General features: G+C 36.1%; 1 protein-coding gene across 4 annotated transcripts in view; it reads left to right on the top strand.

Moving 5' to 3' along the window:
• LOC125237416 (forkhead box protein P1-like) overlaps positions 1-21,627 on the top strand; it is a 92,907-nt gene that overhangs the window by 38,812 nt on the left and 32,468 nt on the right. For 2 of the 4 annotated variants that reach the window (XM_048144469.1, XM_048144466.1), the window contains exons 2-3: positions 90-255; positions 7,718-7,747. In XM_048144469.1, the coding sequence (XP_048000426.1) occupies positions 208-255; positions 7,718-7,747 (78 nt within the window). In that variant the 5' untranslated portion in view covers positions 90-207. Of the gene's footprint in view, positions 1-89; positions 256-7,717; positions 7,748-17,190; positions 17,288-21,627 lie in introns of those variants that run through there. The other 2 variants (XM_048144468.1, XM_048144467.1) reach the window with 2 other exon arrangements.

The raw sequence follows: 21,627 nt of genomic DNA, 5'->3' as shown, positions 1-21,627 counted from the left end.
CTCTGTAACGCACCAAGGAACCCTCCTAATCCGCATACAAACACGCGCAGGACTGTAAAGTTTATTATTGTTATTTCTTTCTGTTACAGATTGTATTCAAAACATTCGATCGGCGCTGGCATTCGGAGCACGAGTGCGGGGTGCACCGGAGTGCCGCAAGGAGGTGTGTTGGGCCCGGTGTTGTATGTGAAGTGACACTTGTGCTGGATGTGTCTCCAGAAGGATGAGAGTGGTGACATAGATGCCGATGTGACGGTGAGTATATAAATAGAATATTTTCTTTGGGTGCATGTTTAATTGTTTATCCTAGTAGTTCCTGCAGTCTTTTATAAAGTTTTGAATTTAGAACCTTTTGGTTTTCTATTACAGTAGGTAGTATTCTATTAGTAGTATACACTAAATGTAAACATATTCTTTTAACAAATCATTTGTATATAATTACTAGTACTTACTTTGTTTCTGGTAAACATTTTGATATTTTTCTCTTCGGAGATTGATCATACAGCAGTAAACAAAATATTTAACATTTTTTTATTATAATGCAACTTGTCTTATAAACAAAAACTTCTTATATAATTATAAAATAATACTTGGTAACAACAATTAATGATTTCCAAGATGTTAAAATATTGATACTAAGATATTTTGTTTTGGAAATGTCATCACTGTTACGTATTCTAACGATTACATTACATCTTACAGCTACAAAAACAATGATATCACCATCATATGAATAGAGAAAAAAACAACCGCCACTGGACATAGTCCTCAAATAAGAATCTTCACAGCGACCAATGGCCTACTTCACAAAAGCGACAATAGGAAACTTGACTGTTCTTAAAATAATAGTACATTACATCAGAGGCCGGGAAAATGAGGATTTCCGGCCAAGTGGGTATATAGGGATACGAGGCCGGGAATCCGTTCTCACGCCGAGGCATGTATAGTGCTTTTCTCAAACATACAATGAAATAAAATAAAAAAATGCTCTAAAGGACAATATTTTATAAAAAAAAGTTACTTTGCAGGCCTAGGCTTAAAAAATAATATGAAATCCCTTTACAGTCCTCTCGAGTTGTTGCGCCCAAAAAGCGATACTTCCCAGCCCATTTTAAGGAACGTAAAGACAATATTTCATTGCATGTTTGAGAAAAATATTTTATACCATGCACTAAATAAAGCATCAGATAATTATAAGAAAAACATGGACAGATCCAATTTGTATTTAATAAGTCAGGTAGAAATATAAAGTTACTGAATTGACAGTGACGTCACTCAATTCGATTTCATATTAATTCCATATTAGCAAAGACATATGTAACTCCGTAAAGACAGATAAAGTCTAAGAAAAAACGTACCTCAGAACCATACAGAAATATGTACGGTGGCCTAGATGGCGTTACACCTTTGGGGGACGCTCGGCTAGATGGCGCTAATATTAATATTTGGCATTTTAACACATACCAAGCTAAGAATATGGGCCAAATTGTCAAAACTGAGGTTCGAAAGTTTTAAGCCTGTGTCGAGAGATGGCAGTTTATGCACTGTGATTACACATTTTATTTCGACAGTTACTATTACTAGTAACTAATATTAGCCACCCAAAATCCAATTGTTTTACAAATTGCATCGATCCTCTTTGATATTAGCAAGTCGTTCAAATTCGTTTTGACAGTTCTTAAAAAGAAGCTGAATTGACTAGGAGGCAAGTAGCCTGTTGTCTCCCGACAGTGACAATTCACCGTTCATACAAATATTCAGTATTATTCTGTATTTTATTTTTTAATGATTCAATCTTATAAGGTACAGTGGGGCAAATCTCGACTGGGGGGCAAATGTAACTGACTTCGGTCACCGCGATAGTTACTCATGAAATAAAACTATGGAAACGGATTAAATCGCGTATAATGAATTTAAAATTCATCCCGACGTTTCGAATACTTTACAGCGTTCGTGGTCAACGGGTGACTGAGGAAAAATTACACGCGAAATTATACGCGATTTAATCCGTTTCCATAGTTTTATTTCAAATGTAACTGGTTAATTTTTTCAATTTTTCAATGTTTGCATTATTAAATACAGTGTCCACCGGTTATATTATATGGCAGGCGAGTTCAGTGGATACATGTAGAACTCAACATCATAGTGATGTAATAATGGAGAAAATGGATCAGTTACAATTGTCCCCCAGTCGAGATTTACCCCGCTGTACCTTACTTCGGTGATGTTTTCGAAAGATATGATTTAGTCATGCATAAAGTGCAAAAATTTTTCAAAAATATTTAACTTATGGCCAACTGGGGAAAGTACCTTCGCCTTACAGAAGACCGCAGCCAAATAGCACTAGACCCTACTCATAGTGTTGTGTTCCTGCCGGTGAGTAAGGCTGCCAGAGTTCAACGAGGGTGCGGTGTGCTGACGACGGAAGGACCTACGGAACAAAGTTGCGTCTATTGTCCTTTGAGTCGTCGGCAACCCGAACCCTCCTTAGAACTTGTACACTCTTTGCAATCCTGTGTTTCTAATGGGTTGGCAACGCGCATGTGACACTCCTTGAGTTGCAGGCGTCCATAGGTTACGGTGGCCGTTTTCCATCAGGCGGACCGTATGCTTGTTTGCCACCGACGTAGTATAAAAAAATGCGATGGCTATTAGAGAATTATTTTACGTCCTTTAAGCCAATCGTCTAGGTACTTCACAAAACCCTCCATCTTTTCAGTGAAAAGCGTTTTTATACAACAAAAGGACCTCGAATAGGATTCGATTCGAGCCGTGACTTGCCTGAATGGCCCATGACTCGACACAATTTCGATCAAAACATATTTTGATCTCTCCCTTCGATTTTAGACTAAAATGTCTAAATGAAAATTTACAAACCTGTTTTCAGTGTGATGAAATTGGTCAATTATTATACCTTTTCAAGTTATCAAGCGATTCAAATCCAAATTTTTAATGTACAGTCAATCAATTGGAACCCTAGGCCACTCTACAACCATGTCAAAATGACAAGCAATAAGAGATTTCTTACAATCCGATTTATAACGTCACTGTGGCATAGTTCTACAGTGGCCTAGGGTTCCAATTGGTTCCAACTGTACATGAGAAATAGGTACAATTGAGTAGGTAACGAAAAGACGCATCTTAAAAATTACTCCCCTCTCTGTCTCTAATACCCTCTCCATCTGTCTTTCCTAAATAAAAGAATGTCACCAAAACCAATCTGAGCATGTACCTGATGTAAGTACCATGAGATGTTACACTTACATTTTTTTACTCGAAACCGCATTATGGAGAAAGTAGACAGTCCCTAAATAGTTAATTATTAAAATAAAAAAATTACATACATTTTCCTTAACGTTTTACTATATCAACAATTCAGCAGCTAGGGCTAAGATGGACGGCTGCAGCACAGTATAATAAAGAGTACTATCGTACAGTATGGCCACTCCCGCTCCCCGCTGAAAGTGCCGCCCACCTTCTCTCTGTTACCTCACAGTTACCGCCTGTCAAAAACGCGAACAGTCGACCTGTCATATCTCACTCATACAAGCATGGTACGCGTACCTACACGTGCTTAGAATGTGTGCTAGGAACGCGCCTTTCATATATTTGATCGCCAGTGTCCGAGATGTGGCTGCACCATGCATCATGTCTGTGACGTTCTAACAAAGTATGTAAGTGCTAAAGTGACGCATGACATGACAAGTGACAAAAATACGACCGACACGTATTCTAAAACGTCGAAAACGATGGTTTAAGTCACACGTAAACCAATATGTAAACCCGAGTTTGTACATAATACCAAATACCGACCCAATAACCAAACAAACAGAATCCAACTCCCTGAACAAAACGTGGCCGAATATTTATAAAATAAACCTCTGTTGTCCAAGCATCGATTGGTGTTTTCAATCGATTTTCTTGTTTATAATATCGATGGCAGTCGATACACCGTTTAGCTTATCTTCTCGGTTATTCCAAGTTTACGTTCGGTTTTTGTTTTTTAAAACAGAGAATTGTTTTTGAATTTCGAATTTCATCTGAGATTGGGATGGCGTTGGCGGTTAGGAGAAGATTTTGTTATTGTTATTGTAGCTTGAGAGGTTAAATATGAAACGTGAGCTTATTTATACCTACCTATCGTGGCGAATGATGGTTTATGGAGTAGGTAATTAGGTATAAATTTAAATAGATATCATACACGAAAGAAAAAAAGACAAGGCCCACTGGTGGCCGAGCCGGGAATCGAACCCGGGTCTTCAGCTTACGCGGCTAACGTCTTCACCACTAAGACCACCCGCCCGGCGCTTTCCCCCGGCCCGGGGATTTCGTGTATGATATCTATTTAAATTTATAATTTATATATAGTAGTGTGACTAGGTACTTGAAAAAAGAACAAATCGAAAAATATTCAATAAAATAATTTGATTTGTTCCCTAGATGTAATTAGGTATAATTATGTAATAATTAGGCAAATTACTTAAAAAAGAGGAAGTTCGAAGCGAGTGGCGGTAAATTAAAGGGTTCCCTCTATTTCATTGTCTTTTGAATAACAGACTTCGTATTGGTTTTCGACGAATGTTAATTTGTCAGAAAGCTTATTTGTCATAATCGAAAAATGCGTAAAAAAGCACCATTTTTTTAATTATCATTATAAATGGGGCTTACTCTTGGCAACAGACTAGGTAAAGGCAAAGACGTGACCTACTACGGAGAGTACGGAGTGAGCTCGCCCATAAGATGCCTGGGGGGTTACCATGACGTGCTAAAGCCGTTCAGTTTAGGTTGAGAGAGAGGGACGGAGCTATGTAACTGCTATAGCTGTGTCCCTTTCTCTCAACCTAAACTGAACGTCTTTAGTACGTCATGGTAACCCCCCTGTTCACCCTAGATTTGAAAATGATATTTTGCAGTACAGCAGGCCTAGCACATGATGGCTGCGGGAGTATGTCGCCGCGAGATAGACTACCTGTCCTTATGTCATTAATACAATTAGACAAAGACCTACTGTAGGCCTAGCACATGATGGCCGCGGGAGTATGTCGCCGCGAGATAGATGACACGTCTTTGTCTGATTGTATTAATGACATAAGGACAGGTAGTCTATCTCGCGGCGACATACTCCCGCGGCCATCATGTGCTAGGCCTGCAGATGGTGCTACTTTATCGCACTGGTGATAGTGGTTACTTTATGTGCTTATTTCGAAACTTTAAAGGGTCATATGTGTACTATATGTGTACTGAAAAACGTAAAATACACGAACGAAGTGGAAATTCCTAATTCGTGCCGATTTAAATTTATCGCCACTCGTTCCAAACCGCCTTTTCTTCGCACTTGTATCGTAAAGTATGTACTTAGTATAACGCCATTTTTAACCCCCGACGCAAAAACGAAGGGGTGTTATAAGTTTGACGTGTCTGTCTGTCTGTTTGTCCGTCTGTCTGTCTGTCTGTCGGTCTGTCTGTCGTCTGTCTGTCTGTCTGTTTGTCTGTCTGTCTGTGTGTGTGTCTGTCTGTGGCATCGTAGCTCCCTAACGGATGAACCGATTTAGATTTAGTTTTTTTTGTCTGAAAGCTGAGTTAGTCGGGAGTGTTCTTAGCCATGTTTCATGAAAATCGGTCAACTATGTCGCAATCGGGGGTTTTTTCAAAATTTTAATTTTGTGGTAGGTTAGGTCATAGATGAGAAAAGATAGAATAATAATAAAAAGTAATGATATTAATGACGAAACCAAGCGCTGCGCTTGTGGCCTAGCGGTAAGAGCGTGCGACTTTCGGTTCAACTTCGGGTTCGAACTCCGGCTCATACCAATGAGTTTTTCGGAACTTATGTACCTATGAAATGTCATTTGATATTTGCCAGTCACTATTCGGTGAAGGAAAACATTGGGAGGAAACCGGACTACTTAATTCCAATAAGGCCTAGTTACTCTTTGGGTTGGAACTGTTGGAAGGTCAGATGGCAGTCGCTTTCGTAAAACTAGTCCCTAAGCCAAATCTTGGGATTAGTTGTCACAGCGGACCCCAGGCTCCCATGAGCAGAAAAATGAAAAAATGAAAATGAAATATTTATTTTTCAAGTAGGCATATTACAATCCGCATATGCGCGTCAAATAAAGCTACGCCGGCTCTAACCCTACGCCTCAGCCTCGAGAAGATTTCAGTCCCCCCTCAGTTGGGAGGGGGGTATCCACTATGGGACCGGCAAGAAACTCGGCGGGCCACTTCTTTTCAAAACATTACATCTTATAATTAACATGCATTAAATAACAGAGGATAACGCAATGAGGATGCTGATGAATGTAATTGTACGAGAGAGATATAAAAATTCATGATATCAATAATGAAACCAGGCCCCGTAGCCGAATGGCATTTCTCCGACGCCAAACGAAAGCGATACGCCGCTGGCTCTGTCGCGCCAATACGCAAGCGCGATAGAGATAGATATCTACTAGCGCTTCGTTTCGTGAGCGTTTCGTGAGCGATTGTGCCATTCGGCTAGCCACCCTGTAACATTACAGTTATTTTGTATCAAACGAATCTTTGTTTACGAGATAGTTATAATCTAGAATGTTATCGTTGTTTACGCAAAGGCCTATCTCCGCCGATAACGCGCACAAACATAAACAAGTGTTATATTATTATGTATTTATCGGGTTTTATCTTTTCAATAACATTGCTTAGGGCTGTCATACGATGTTTTAAGGCTGGTGTTACGCGGTTATTTATGACTGTATTTGGTTATACGAGTATAAAGTTAAAACACCACCTCTGGCAGAACTCGAACCTGCGACCTTCTGCATTGCCAGTGCCGCACTGAGCTTGGTGAGCTTGCAGAGGTTTTTCCATGATAAAAAATAAGTTTAGAACTTTTACCCCCCAAATATGGCCCCTACATTTAAATTTTCTTAATTTAAATACACAATCAATAAACTAAAGATTATGTTTTTTATTTCCGCCACCCAAAGGTTGTCCGGTAGAGATCGCTCATAACGATAAGACCGCCTGTTGTCTGCCTGTATTTATAATCATTTGTTTTGTCTCCACTGTATCTTTTGCTGACGTGTGCCAATATTATTCAATCTATCTAAATTAACAGGGCATTAAAAAAAACGTAACTATGAACTTATAAATAAAACTATATTAACTAAACTAAACTACCTATAAAATTTGAAAGTTTGAAAGTTTGAAAAAATTGTATCTAAATCTGAGCCGAAGGATGTTGGTGGCATTTCCTTGCTGTATCGCAATGCCATTTGTCGCCAGGAATTCGCCTGGCGCCGTAGCCGAATGGCATTTCTCCGACGCGAAACGAAAACGAAACGCCGCGAAAGGTAGTCTGGCTCCGTCGCGCCATTACGCAAGAGCGATAGATATACGAGCGTTTCGTTTCGTGAGCGTTTGTGCCATTCGGCTACGCATGGTCTTTTTGGTCACCAGTTACGGCAACCAGAGGCATCGCGATTTCTGAATAATTCAAGTTTTTTTTTAAAATCTTTATTGTTACAAAAAGAAGGGGTTTTGTCACTCAGTGACGATGTCACTCAATTCAAGTTTCAAATTGTTAAAAATCAAATTTGATATTTATTAAGATGAATACATTGGTGATGATCACTGTAGTTTTTACAAGCTTTGTTGAATAAAAAAATCCCACCAAATAGTATGTGATTTATTTTTAATATGACACATTCTAAGGTAAATATTATGATTGTTTCAGAGACCAATGGTGCAGCTACCTTTACTGGTGGTAAGTACACTTATTTTAGCAGAGTCCGATTCAAAAGTAACAATATTTTTATCCTTTTATAGTGGTTTTGATACTACCCTGAGTTAGGTGATTGACCTATCTCACTTGGTCAGCATTTAACTATATTTTCACCACACCAACTGTTAAAGGCTTACTTTGATTCGAAAACAGATAGCAAAATTGCATTTTATCCACAAGAGTGCAAAGTAATTTCATACAAATTTTAACTTGATGTCTTAAGCTGGCTGGTAGAATTTACCTATAAATGATGATTTTGAATCATAAGTATTGAATAAATTGATGGTTTTGATTTAATTTGATGCTTTATAGACAGTATTTTGTTCGTGTTGGTGTGATGAAAAAAATTGTGTTTCACTCGGTGGCAAAGTTTGTTTAACCTTCGTGCCTTGAAAATCTTGAAATCCTCGCGATGTTGAGATTCCACTTTTTGAACCACTCGCTACGCTCGCGGTTCAATATTGGAGTCTTTCGCTTGCTCGGGTATCAATATTGGCACGTGCGGTTAATCAACAACTTTGCCCCCTTGTAAAACAAATAACTATTTTCAAGCATTAATGACTGTGAGCAACTATGGTCGTATCATCTAAGATCGAAATAGTAGCAAGTTGGGAGATCAGAATCTGTACGTACCATGTACGTACCTTGTAACATCCTGTACGTACAATGGGAAGCAAATAAATGATTTATGATTTAAAAAAAAAATCTGGTTACGAATTAGCTATGCCGGCCGTAGCATTTGTAGTTATAGACAACGTCTACGAAGGTTTCTATATGTAATGTTTCATGTAAAATACCCATTACACATCAACATTGTGATTCAACTAGCAATGTACCAGTTGAAAAACATTCTCAAAATTTCCTTAAATTCCTGAGAAAATTCCCATAGAAGTTACCATTGAGAAGATTCTCTTTAAGATTAGGATGTAAATATTACGGGCATTTTCAGAATTTGAGTCCCCCAATTAGCGTAAGTTGTTAACAAAAATTAACTCATTGTCAGTTTTGTGACGATAATTAAGCATGCAATAATAGTTATTTGTTATACTTTAACGCCGTATTATTTTAACGCCGAGTGTGGAATTGAAAACCGAGCAAGTGAAAGGATTCTATAGTTGAACCACGAGCGAAGCGAGTGGTTCGAGAATAGAATCCTGATCTTGCGAGTTTTTTAACACACGAGAAGTAAAATACATTTGCACCCGAGTGTAACACAAAACTTTTCCCCTCACTATAGCGAGGAAACTACAACGCAAAAAATGCGTTTATCACTGCTTCCAGTAGTTCCACAGGTGGTAAATCATCTTTATTACTAGATTCACTTACTTTTAATAATTTTAAAACAGTTAATTGTACTTTATTCCAAGTCAAATTACTTTCCCCACTAGTGAATAAAATGCGTTTTTACCCGCTGGTATTAAAGGACAAAACTCGTGTTTCCGAGCTGGTGAGGGGTAAAATAATAAATATTGGGGGACGTCTTACACAGATCAACCTAGCCCCAAACTTGCTAACCCAAAGCTTGTACTATGGGTGCTAGGCGATGATATACTTACTTATATAGATAAATACGTACTTGTATACATATAAAGCATCCATGACTCAGGAACAAATATCTGTGCTCATCACACAAATAAATGGAACACAGGGAAACATGGGAATTACCGAATTTGTAAGAATCTGGGTGCGTACTACGTACTTAGTCAAGATCTCAATCGTTTGTTCCCCATTAGGTACTAATACAACATTCCACAGCCGAAGGAAATTCCGTTGAAGCTGTTTTATATTATTTTGCAAGATTTCTAACTTACTTAGCGACAAGCGCGGATCCAGCTTCGTGTCCAGGGGAAAGTCACGTGGAAATTTTGTCAATTTAAATAGAAGTCGCGGATTTCTACCAGAAACAAAGAAAACTCATGGCTTACGTGGTTCAGGTATTAATGTATGCCACCTAAATCAAAAAAGTTGGGCTCTGAGAAATGCCCTTTTATGGATCCGCGCATGCCTAGCGAGAAAAGAAGCAAAAGCGTTTAAATTATTTTTATAGATTGTCAATGAAATGAAAAATGATATCTTTTTAGGAATGGAAGCCCTCAAGGAAAATCCTTGCTTCAAAGCCCGTATTCCCATATTAAGTATACCACCAAATATTGAGTGATATCAAATATTGACAATAAGTATTGAATCCGCGACCTCAACCAAACAATAGTATCTTCAATACAACGAGGGTGAAAAACTGTAGACAGAAGGGATTTTACAATCTTTTACAAAGGTCTGATACTTGTAATTTTGTTTTTGATTTTTGGTCCCTACAAGGACTAATATCTATACTAAGTAAGTAAATATTCTTTATTGCACCGTTTTACATGTAAAAATATACAGAATATTAAGTGAGAGTATAACTAGGTAACAACAGGCGGTCTTATCGCTAAAAAGCGAGCTCTTCCAGACAACCTCAGGGTAGCTGGAAAAACGGAACAGAAACAAAAGCTAACAGGCAGTGCAAGAACAAAAAATATAGAGAAAACCAACACAAACACACATACATATATACCGAATACATAAATAAATATACCTTACATACACATAATAACCCGTCAGGTGCTCTCAAAATCTTCTTCTTGCCCCCGCCTTCTTCTTCCAAGTCCTATGTCGATTCATTCACTTTCCGTGCAGTCAGGTTGTGGAATGCTCTGCCCGTGGATATTAGACGCGCTAAATCCCTATCTTTATTTAAAACTCTTCTAAAGGATCACTATTTATCTATATCTTAGTTATCATAGATACCTAAACACACATTTATTATCATCGATATATATATATATATATATATATATATATATATATATATATATATATATATATATATATATATATATATATATATATATATATATATATATATATATATATATAGTTATATGCTATATGTAGTAGTTTGTGTAGTGTATGTTTTATTGTATATGTGTTGGGTTCGAATCCCGGTAAGGGCATTTATTTGTGTGATGAGCACAGATATTTGTTCCTGAGTCATGGATGTTTTCTATGTATATATGTATCTGTATATTATATATATCGTTGCTGAGTACCCACAATACAAGCCTTCTTGAGCTTACCGTGGGGCTCAGTCAATCTGTGTAAAAAGTGTCCTATAATATTTATTTATTTTATTTATTTATATGTGTAGTTTATGTATTAGTGTACTTGGTATGTGTCTAAATTTGTATTTTATTATTATAATACATACATACATACGTATACATAAATACAATAAATAAAATTACTAATATTATGAATGGGAAAGTGTGTACATATGTTTGTTCGTCCGTCTTTCACAGCAAAACGGAGCGACAAATTGACGTGATTTTTTTAAGTGGAGACAGTTGAAGGGATGGAGAGCGACATAGGCTACTTTTTGTCTCTTTCTAACCCCCCACATCCCTAAAATGGGGATGGAAGTATGGAGCATACAGCAATTTTCAATTTTAATTCGAGCGAAGCCGCGGGCAAAAGCTAGTAAGTAATATATCTATAGTCAAGTTGAGATACTTATCAGTAAAACCTGCGGGGGCCACATAATCAGAGTTGAAAGATATCACTATCGGTTCTGTAAGTAACATATCTATTCTATATTTAATTTTGCACGTGGTTAGGTGATAGACTCGTGTGTTTTTTGAACACGCAAATTATTTTAAAATTGGTTCATTCGTTACCTACGAATAAAAGATACCTACCACAAAATACGTAATCATAGAGGAGAATGGAGATATCATCACTACTTTAAAAAAACTTGTATTTTCGTCTGTCAATGAAAAGAAAATTGTAGTAAGTATGTATGGGATGCATATAGACTTACTGCGTTTTAACTTTGAGGAGCAGCGTGAGATACGAGATTTTTTAAAAGTAGTGACGATATGCTATTGCTACGTAGCCGAATGGCACAAACGCTCACGAAACGAAACGCTCGTAGATATCTATCACTATCGCTCGCATTGCAGAAATGCCATTCGGCTACGGCACATTTGAGATCTTACAAAAATAAATAGAATAGAATAGAATAACATTTATTCGTGAACACAGGCAGGACAAAATACACATAATAACAATAAGACAGAAAATAATGAAGTGCCACGAAATGACCTCATCTCAGCGTGTTGCTGGGGACTTCCAGCGCTGATCTTCCGATGAGACCATCAAGTGAGAAAGATTCACGGAGGGTAACAGACAGAAGAAATGCAAAACACATACAAGAAAAGTGGTCAAACAGTTAAAAAGAATAACAATGACACTGAAAGACTTATTCTTTGTAATAACAGGGCATAATACCTGAACTTGATCTATGTTTTATTTATCAACACTTATCTCATGTTATCTAGACATGCATACATCACATCAAAAACAAATATAGGTTTTTCTACCCATATTTATTTGAGTAATGTTTCTTACTCAAGAAATAAAAAATAAGAGTTTTGAATGATTCACGGTTATTTTCATTAGACTTATATTGACCGGGATATAGACCGCGAAGGAGGGTAGATCGCGCGCTGTCTACGCAACTTTGACATCCACCTGCCTTCGTCAGTTTTCCGTAATCATGATGCATACAACTGCGTCGAAATATCGGGAGCTCGACAAAAATCAAAAAGGTAATCACGGTTTATATCCCGGTCAATACAAGTCCAATGAAAAATAATCTAAACGAATAATATTTTAGGCGGACCTGGGGCATTGTTCAGACTTCTACTTACTTGGCAGCCATTAACGGGCATAGGCCAAGAGCTGGCTGCCCTTATTCAGTATTTTTTTCAATATTTATGCAATGACATATTTCATGTGTCTTCCTCTTTCCACTGAACGTACGTAGCTGAAGATCTCTCGGTTGAAAAGACAAACAAGTTTAACAGAGATAAAACTTGCTAAAAATTTCGTATCTTTATTTAGGTATACTAAAGATCTGTAAATGTAACGTTTTGGATTTCAAAGATTTTTTTGTTCCTTTGTTGATCTACTGGAGGACAATTGAAAGAATAAGAAAGAAGAAAATACATACACCGTGTTTTTTTTTTGTTTTCCGTTAAATTATACACGTAGCTAGGTTCATTATCAGGAACCACCCTGTATATCAGTTTTAGTTAAAATCGCATAAAAATTTTTTCATCATTTTCATACATAATAATAGTTATTTGTTATACAAGGGGGCAAAGTTGTATTTTAACGCCGAGTGTGGAATTGAAAAACGAGCAAGTGAAAGGATTCTATAGGTTCGAGAATAGAATCCTGAACTTGCGAGTTTTTTAACACACGAGAAGTAAAATACATTTGCACCCGAGTGTAACACAAAACTTTTCCCCTCACTATATCCTGGCGGAAACTACAACGCAAAAAAATGCGTTTATCACTGATTCCAGTAGTTCCACAGGTGGTAAAACATCTTTATTACTAGATTCACCTACTTTTATCAATATTAAATCAGTTAATTTGACTTTATTCAAGGTCAAATTACTTTACCCACTAGTGGATAAAATGCGTTTTTACCCGCTGGTATTAAAGGACAAAACACGTGTTTCCGAGCTAGTGAGGGGAAAATGAATTTATTGGTGTGAGGGACCCTTAAGAATAACATTCAAGTTGGTGTCAAGTGATTGACGGCACATGTCAAAACAAATAACATTAGGAATTTTTAAAGGTTGCCACAGTTTCTTAGAGAAATTAATTGTATTTGATCTAAAGAACCTTCCCTTAAAATTAACAGAATTCAATAAAAACAGGCTGTATATTGCAACCAAGAAAATTGCTATGCCTTAGTTTAGTTGTATTTAGTATAAAAATACAATACATTACTAAGCTGCGACCCTGTTTTTGATTACATTTCGTCTGTAAGATATTTAATAGCTAAGATGTTACCTATATTTGAAGATTCCATTCGTTTGAGTAAGAGAAGAAAAATTACACAAAGAAATCCCAAGATTCTCAGGAACATTTCTCTCAATCTTACAAAACTATCATGAACGAGAAATCACGATACTTTTTTTAAAATATTATGTAATATTTAAAATATATTTACAGGTCTTATAGAAACTATAATGAAAATAACACAAAATATATAAATTTTACAAAAAAATGTATTATCAAGTTGTATAGTGAATGTTTTCTATGTATATAAGTATTTATATATTATATATATATCGTTGTCTGAGTACCCACAACACAAGCCTCTTGAGCTTACCGTGAGCCTCAGTCAATCTGTGTAAGAATGTCATATAATATTTATTTATTTATTTATAGTACAAGAGCTGGACAAAAAAATGCAACAAAAAAAAATACATAAAAAAATAATCGTTTCGGATAATCCGCCCGCCTAACTCTCGCGAGTAGGCGTCTCTTATAAGCGGGCTGGGCGGCGCTGAACAGGGCTGGCCCCGCCCTCTCATCAGCGAGGAACTTGTCTTTACATTTTTATTACGTTTATAGTCCTTTTATTACCTTTATTTTAGCCTTTTTAACGCTAGGTGAATCTAAAGTATTATTTGAAATGTTTTTTAATTAGTTTTTTTAAGAGTAACTTAGTAGATCATTCAAATGGAAAATTTAAAACGAAGAATGAGAATTTCATTACAAAATCTCCTTATTTGAGAATTGATAAAATTGAAAACCTTGTTTATTTAAATTACGAATACTTACAGAAAATTTATTTTAAATATTTTAAATAGTAAATGTAATCTTAGAATTTACATTTATTCTATGCTTGACAATGTGTAAATATATATTTTTTCCATTCTGATCTAAATTAATATGTTTTAAAGTCCATTTAGTATTTTTTAATTATCTGTACAAACTGTACAATATTTAAAATACATTTGTAAAAAAAAAAAAAAATCCTTTTTTTTCCTTGTACTTACCTATTATTTAGATTGCTATTTCAAATATAATTATTTCTTTCTACATTCCACCTATTTAAAAAAAAGATGACTGCCCCAAAATTGTATCGTGTTTTATATCAATCTTGACACATCCCAGACCGATGTTCCCAATATATCTCCCCGCAATCAAATTGCCGGCGACAAGCCAGGAATAAAGGATGTTCCTGGCCGGTCCTAAATTCTAATCCTGGATGACTGGTGGCCAATCGATAGGCGTTAAATCATAGACCGATAAAAATGTCAATGTCCTAGCGGCGTCGGGGGAAGTACTCACACCGAAGTTCGGTGGCGTGCAATTCAGTGTGGTTTTGTTATAGATACTATATATAAATATATATTTATTTACTATATATATTGTTATATATTCTTTCTATTTGATGTACCTTTTATTCCAATTTTATTTTATTATTTTTGTTTTCGTCTCTTTTATATTTTTTGGGCTTTCCTATAAACTGTTGTACTAAAATTTGTCTACCATTCTTCATCGCATTTCACCTAAAAGGTTAGCTGGAAGAAATCCCTTAAAGGGATAAGTTCGCCTTTGTACTGTCTATCCTGTGTCATATTTGTGTTTTGTGTTTTGTACAATAAAGTTTATACATACATACATACATGAAAATTACAGGAATAAAAATTATATAAGCAAAAAGGAACTCCAAGCTTCTTAAAGTACATCACATTCACATCTGTATTCTCATAAGAGATAGGCAAAGCACATGAAACAACGAGAGTTCCGGTGCCACTTTTAGTAAATTCAGAAGTTAAAATATAATGACAATGTTATATATTACAAGAATGAAAAAAATAACTCTTATTCCTCAGACAAGTTCTACGATACCCACAGGAGGAAATGTATGGTGAAATTACTAAACCACACTATTATAAAAATTTGTCCTTAAAATAACATAAGGATTTTTTTTTTGTAAAATATTTACATTTCAATGCTTTATTGCAATTCATGTGTATACATAATAATCTTAGGCTAAGTATAATATAGTCTCAACATGAACCCTGAGAAGTCATAGCAACATGATTATATATAATTGTTAAAAACTAACTTCAAAAAAAAAACAAAAAATTACATTACATTACAAAGAAATCAAATTATCATCATTATCAATATCGAACGCATTTTCACGTCTGGATATCATAAAGGCTCAAAAATTTACGAAAAAGGATAGACTCTGTTGTTTTAATGCCTCTCTATATTGTAGTTGGTAGGTATAACGAAAAAATCGGAAACATTTTTTTACATATTTCTGTGTTGTACTAAGTACTCAAAATTTCGTTTCTCTCTAAAGCACCATTCTCTAATCAATGCAAGGAATTTTGACAGTTCAAATCACCCCAGGGTCCGTTCCTGTGTAAATCGTGCCCCACGCATGCGCACTCTTCTTATATTAGATTATAATTGAAATAAATCCAGCCCTAACTCCCCGAGGACTTGTAGAAAGGCGATTACCTTTATCTTATTTGTCGCAACGTTCCAAACTTATGTTCTAACATCATTTTTATTTTTACAAATATCCGCCATCTTGTTTTCGTCACTTACAATTAATGGCGCGAAATTTTAAAATTTATTTAAAGTCTTGTATTGAAATGTTTTGTTTTTAAAATTAAATTATAAGTCATAAAGCGTTGTAGGCTTGTTATTTGTAAGCAAAGTAAATGTAAAGTATCGTATTTAGCGCCAAAAAATAAACATTTTGCATCGTCAATAACATTTCCCCAGCGGCGCATGCGTGAACTCTCCGAACGCGATGCGATTCCTGTCAAAAATATGCAAATGAATCCATAAAAAAACGATTTCACAAACTAATAAACTATCCTTACTAGTCCATACATCTTAGAAAGACGTATTTTTAGTAATGGAAACAAGTATAAGTAGGGTTTTGAGTGGTTTTTCACCTAGAGAAGTAGTATCTTCGTCCCTGTCGGACGCTTGTGCGCATGCTCAGTTGTAATGTTTATATTATTTGTATTTGAGCTGTGTATCACGTAAACTATAACTACCACAGGCGTAGCGCCAATACTGAGGGCCAGTGCCGCCCCTCCCCGCTGGGGTAGTTAAATATTTCTTGCTTATTTCGCCCAAGCATTGTTGTTACCGACGCGTCGCAGGCTGTTGTGTATTGTTTAGAGGCGCGTTTTCAAGCAAATATATTAACATTGTAACAACACAGCTTTATAACAACTTTAGTTAACGTTTAATATATATTTTAACAGTTGTTTAAGCGTATTTAGAGCAGGATGCACCGCGATGCACAAGTGTAAATAATTTGCATCGAGACTGCAGTTCCGTGGAACTTATGAGTGGTAGATTTTGTCGCTGTACAGTGTTGTTCTTTTGTTTTGTTGTTAATATAAATTTGTTGTTGTTGTTTTATTGTTTATTTCAATAAACAAGTAAGGCTGTGAGTGAATTTTTTGGATTTAGTGACGCGATTTCGTTTCGTATTTCGAACGCAACGGACTGTGATCGTGCGAATTTCGTGAGAATAGGGCGTTTTTCGTCGTTTGTTGAGATTTTCGTTCGATTAATTTCGCGTAGATGCAGTGTTTAATTTATCCGAGTGCATTTAAGATGCGAGACCAGTTTTTCGTAAGTAAAATTTACACTTTTATGACGATATTTCGATGATTTGACATTTTTATACCTCTAGTTAATATTAAAATACAATTTGATTAAATTTAATATTTTTTATATAAACTATAATATTCAGATTTTATTTATATATTCACTACAATTTATTTTGTTAAGTGATTTCTCGTAAAATCAATACCGTTCATCTTCCGATATTTCTAATATCAAATACCAAAATTAATTTTCTTAAACATTCCCAAAAAACAAAACACGTAACACCATTTCGAATGTCGCGTAAAAAGTTTGAATTCCGAACTTCAGAACTTATGAGCACGTGTTCCGTCGCTCATGACCGGTCGACCAATCAGAGCGTCGCTCATGAGCGGCTGGCCAATGGGGGCGCGCCGCTTTACAGCGCCATGCTCAACAGCTGATAAGGGATGGAAAAAGGAATGCGAATTCTGAAATGTGTTTTTTTGGAAAAATATTGGGTGTTTTTAGGTGCTGGCTCTTTGGTTTTTTAAAGGTTACTTATTTTAATTGATATTTGTGTAATTTTTATTATGTTAAAAGGATTATACTGTTATTAAAATATAGTAAAGACAAAATTATAGCTTGATAATGAAAATACATCTAAGAAAAAAATATTTAGGTCAGTTTGTGTGGAAATTGCCATAAATCGTTTTCAGCAGAACTTTTTCATTCAGCATATTCAAAGAAAGATCAGAAAACCAACTGAGTGAGAGAAAAATAGAAAAAATCGAATAGCAAAAATAGAAATAAAAATAATTTTCCGATTTTGTCCGATCCGAGTAGAAATTCAAATCCATATAAAATACAATCCTTATTGAGCTAGATTTTAGACAAGAATGATCTGTGTGACATTGTGCTGTCCTGTAATAATCAAAATAAGACTCTGCAGTATAAGGCAGTAATTACTGCTCCTGCAAATTTATCCATGCCCAGCAGTAACTTTGCAAAAATTTAATTTTACAAATTGCAGTCGTCATCAGACTGTCACCATAACATCATACATACAATCACGCCTGTATCCCATGAAGGGGTAGGCAGAGCACATGAAACTACTCAAGTTTCAGTGCCACTCTTGGCAAATAAGGGGTTGACAGAAAACGAAACTGTGACTTTGCAGTGACAGGTTGCCAGCCTCTCGCCTACGCCACAATTTAACCCATATCCCATAGTCGCCTTCTACTACACCCACGGGAAGAAAGGGGGTGGTGAAATTCTTAACCCGTCACCACACGGGGGTCACTGTCACCATAAGCCTTTTAAATTTCTATCATTGCATCAATTTGACTGATGCTCGCTGCCCGATTCGAATTAATAATGTTAGATCCAAAAACGACATGGATACGATATATCAGTGTCAAAACATAGATTTTTGTTTGAAGACACGTGAAAAACTGACACACCCTTATATCGAAATGAAATGAAATGAAATATTTATTTTCCAAGTAGGCATATTACAATGCGTTTATGAACGTCAAGTAAAGCTACGCCGGCTCTAACCCTACGCCTCAGCCTCGAGAAGATTTCAGTCCCCCCTCAGTTGGAGGGGGGTATCCACTATGGGACCGGCAAGAAACTCGGCGGGCCACTTCTTTTCAAAACATTACATCTTATAATTAACATGCATTAAAAAACAAGATGCAATTTAATAAGCAAAAGTATTCATCAAAAAAAAAAAACAGACCAGGTACCTACTCTATGGAAATTCATTTCAATAAATTATACAACAAAATGAGCCGTGAACTCTTATCCACATGTCAGAAGTATTGAGAAAATACAGCAGTTTAATGAATATAGAGCCTAGGTCACTCTAAAACCCTGTCTTATTGACAGTGTGCTTTATGGGCCATTTTTTTCAAAGTTTTTTTTTGGATTTGGAATTTTTTTTGTGGTTTCCACTCAGAATCGCGAGCTCTTTCAATTCTAATACGAGAAAAAAGTGTCCCAAGGTTTTTTTCCCATTCCGTTACCATATTTTCATACATTTCGTATGGCGGTAACGGAATGGAAGGTTCGAAAAAATGTATGGAAATCTTGGGACATTTTTTTTCTCCTATCAGGATCGAAAGAGCTCACGATTGTGAGTATTAATCGCGTAAAAAATACCCATGTTACAAAAAAAGTGGGGTGGACAACTTTGAAAAAAATGGCCCTTATATGCCATAGAAGTTACCTTCACGTTTACTGTGAGAAGGTTCTAGTAGCATTGGACTAATGGGTCTGTACAATACACTCACAGGGTTGTAAAATGGTGCAATAAAGAATATTTACTTACTTACTTACTTACACTCAAACATACAAAAACACGCCTGTACTCCCAAACGAGGTAGGCAGTGTACATGAAACTGCTCAAGTTTCAGTGTCACTCTTGACACTCCTGTACCATAATGAAAGACAACCTTCAAGAAAAAATTAAAATTTTGAAAAAACCCCCGACCGCGACATAGTTGACCGATTTTCATGAAACATGGCTAAGAACACTCCCGACTAACTCAGCTTTCATACAAAAAACTAGCGAAGCTAAAGAGCTACGATGTCACAGATAGACACACACACAGATAGACAGCTAGACAGACACGTCAAACTTATAACACCCCGTCGTTTTTGCGTCGGGGGTTAAAAAGGGCTTGAACGAAAATGTGATATTTCTTTTTAATAGCAACACAAGTCTTACCGCTAAATTAATGCGTGAGGCCTGATTTAGACGGCGTGCAAACTCGCATGCGATTTTAGTTACATTGCGGGCTGTTTAAGTTACATACAATTTTGCACAGCCGTCAATACCGCAATGTAATAAAACTCGTATGCGAGTTCTCGTACCGTCTAAATGGGCTCTGACGCTGACGTGATACGAGTGCTGTGTGCTACGCCGCGCGTAGCAACGCTTTCCTTGTAGTAGCGAAAACACTTTACTTAGGCTTCCAAAGAACTCCATAATAGACTAGTTTCCTATACTTGAAATAATAGTTATTTGTTTTACAAGGGGGCAAAGTTTTATTTTAACATACGAGAAGTAAAATACATTTGCACCCGTGTATAACACAAAACTTTTTCCCTCACTATAGCGAGGAAACTACAACGCAAAAAATACGTTTATCACTGCTTCCAGTAGTTCCACAGGTGGTAAATCATCTTTATTACTAGATTCACCTACTTTTATCAATTTTAAAGCAGTTAATTTGACTTTATTCAAGGTCAAATTACTTTACCCACTAGTGGATAAAATGCGTTTTTACCCGCTGGTATTAAAGGACAAAACACGTGTTTCCGAGCTAGTGAGGGGAAATAGTTATTTGTTTTACAAGGGGAAAAGTTGTTGTTTAACCGAACGTGCCACATATTGATACCCGAGCAAGCGAAAGATTCCAATATTGAACCGCGAGCGTAGCGAGTCGTTCAAAAAGTGAAATCTTGAGCGTTGCGAGGTTGTCAAGGCACGAAGGTTAAACAAACTTTGCCACCGAGTGAACCACGATCAAAATTACTGACTATAAAACATCAAACTAAATCCAATCCATCAATTTATCCAACATTTATGATTAAAAATCATCATTTATAGGTAAATTATACCAGTCAGCTTAAGACATAGTTAAAATTTGTATGAAATTACTTTGCACTCTTGTGGATAAAATGCAATTTTGCTATCTGTTTTCGAATAGCAAAGTAAGCCTTTAACAGTTGGTGTGGTTAAAAAATATTTCCTTAAGCTACTTATGACCTAAGATGTGCGAAACGTCATTTAATATTTGCCAGTCGCTTTTCGCTGAAAAAAAAATCATCTTCAGGAAACAGGACTCATTCCAATAACTTGCATTTTCAGTTATATCTTACATCGAATAAATCACTAGTCTACACCGTGTTTTTTTGTTTCCCGTTAAGACGATACGGTAGGGGTCAATTCTCCATACAAATGCTCTCGACTATTTCCTCCCTGGTTTTTGAAGATAGAGCAATGATTTTTTCAACACAGATTGTTATTATTTTTATATCTGTGTCGGACCGTTTTGATTTTTTGATATTCTGCTTTTTAAAGACTGTAGAGCCAATCAAAAATTTCCAAAAACGGCCTTTTTCATTGTGGCGCAAAAAAAGGTGTGATACTCAAGATTGGTAACAATTAACCAAAAAATCTAAACGGTCCGACATAGATTATTTCATTGTTATTCAGATTCTCAAATTTCGTTCCGATAGATTAAGTTTTGAAGGAGGAAAGAGTCGAGAGCGGAACCTCGATTTTAAAGATTTTTTTGAAATATCTTTTGACTGAGTTGTTCCTAATGGACAATTTTTTTTCGATAAATCTAGTTAATAACACTTGTATATTTAAC

This window comes from Leguminivora glycinivorella, chromosome 21 (assembly GCF_023078275.1).
Source record: "Leguminivora glycinivorella isolate SPB_JAAS2020 chromosome 21, LegGlyc_1.1, whole genome shotgun sequence".
In the NCBI taxonomy this organism is placed as follows: domain Eukaryota; kingdom Metazoa; phylum Arthropoda; class Insecta; order Lepidoptera; family Tortricidae; genus Leguminivora; species Leguminivora glycinivorella.
This window is presented reverse-complemented; position numbering and strand designations above follow the sequence as displayed.